Source organism: Aplysia californica, unplaced genomic scaffold (genome assembly GCF_000002075.1).
Source record: "Aplysia californica isolate F4 #8 unplaced genomic scaffold, AplCal3.0 scaffold00941, whole genome shotgun sequence".
In the NCBI taxonomy this organism is placed as follows: Eukaryota; Metazoa; Mollusca; class Gastropoda; order Aplysiida; family Aplysiidae; genus Aplysia; species Aplysia californica.
The window spans coordinates 229,403-230,937 of NW_004798211.1; the positions used below are offsets into that span (position 1 = coordinate 229,403).

Consider the following 1,535-nt stretch of genomic DNA (forward strand, 5'->3'; position numbering starts at 1 on the left):
ACCTGTAAATTCTTTGCCATATCGACAGACGGAAGGGCTAGAACCCAAATGGCCGCTGGATCGGAAAAGTAAAGTAAAGTAAAAGTAAAGTCAGACTGGTTGGGTCCACCTCTTTCCCGGTCCACACATAGCAGTTAACCCCTTTGTAAACGACTAATATAAAAAAAAAAAAAATTTTCTCAAAAAATATATAAGATAACTGAAAAAGCATGTGATTTCGTGACTTTGATGGATTTTAAAAAAGTACAATTTTTTAAGAAAAATTTTTTTTAAATAAAAAAATTAGTCTTTTACTTCCCCAACTCGAAGACAGGTACCCATTACAGGTGGGTGGGCAGGAGGGGACGAAAAAAAAAATCTGTGGCCGAACCGAGGCTCGAACCTTGACTTTCTACTTTGGAGACAAGCGCACTAACCACTCCACCATCATGCCTCTGTAAGCTACAGGCTTTAAAAATACTACAATAGTGCTTTGTGGTTGTGTTGTCACCGTGAACGACAACAAAGTGGGAATCCCTCAATGACGTCAAACAAGATGGCTGTTACTATAAATATCGGCCAATGGCGTACACCTGTCGTTCTCAAGTTATCCGCATGTGTTCACTTCCTTCCCACTCCACACATACCAGTTAACCCCTTTGTTTGCCGGGGGGGGGGGTTAGTAAAAGTTTTACAGCACCTACAACATCAATAGGCCAAGTTCATCAAGAGGTCAGTCTGGTTGGGTCCACTTCCTTTCCACTCCACACATAACAGTTAACCGTGGGTGGTTGGCGGGTGCTCTGGTGTGGTTTGCTCTTTCTTTCATATCAAACATCTATCGTCCTTATCTCCCCTTCTTTTTTATGTTTGTTACTCTCTTGTAACGCCTCTAATCTTCTGGTGCTCATATGACCTTATTCAGTTGCGAGCACCGTAAAACCCTCTACTATAATAATAAAATAATATAACGATTTTTGTGTCACGACCCGATGGAATCAAGGGCACGTCAGTTTGTTGGCATATCATACCGCTACCCCAGAATTACGAAGTTCTATCCGCTCAGAACCTAGTTTGAAGAAATTTGACACAACATGGTCAAGCTTTTTCGAATGCAATTCTTTGAGTATCTTGATAACACGACTCCGAATAATCTTGCGGCTTTGATAGAGTAGATAGAACATTTGATTTCTGACCTTATAGTCTTAGTAACTCAACACGGCCAAAAATTCCTCATCTTTCTTTCCATCTCCTCCTCCCTTCCCAGGCATCACCAGCCGTGCCCTAAAGCCGACCCTGGGTGTCCTTGACCCCCTCCACCTCTCCACCGTCCCCGAGAGGGTCACAGCCTACGCTGGCATCGACGTCTTGTGGTAAATTTATTTTTTTTAAATGTACATTCTAACCCGTAGTAAAAGGTCATTGCTAGATGACAAAAAGAAATTACAGTTAACTTTGTCCAAGATTTAGCTGATGACTGGTGCGATTAGCAAGCCAACCCTTTCATGGATCTTCTCTTCCCCACCCTCCTCTCTACTTTCTCCCCTACTGCCTCT

The 1,535-nt window shown here is 42.5% G+C and overlaps 1 protein-coding gene across 1 annotated transcript in view; it reads left to right on the plus strand.

The window, feature by feature from the left end:
* LOC101848927 (hydroxyacid-oxoacid transhydrogenase, mitochondrial) overlaps positions 1-1,535 on the plus strand; it is a gene marked incomplete at its 5' end in the record, with an annotated part of 21,113 nt that overhangs the window by 10,800 nt on the left and 8,778 nt on the right. The window contains 1 exon segment of the mRNA XM_013089390.1: positions 1,247-1,352. Within this exon segment, the coding sequence (XP_012944844.1) occupies positions 1,247-1,352 (106 nt within the window).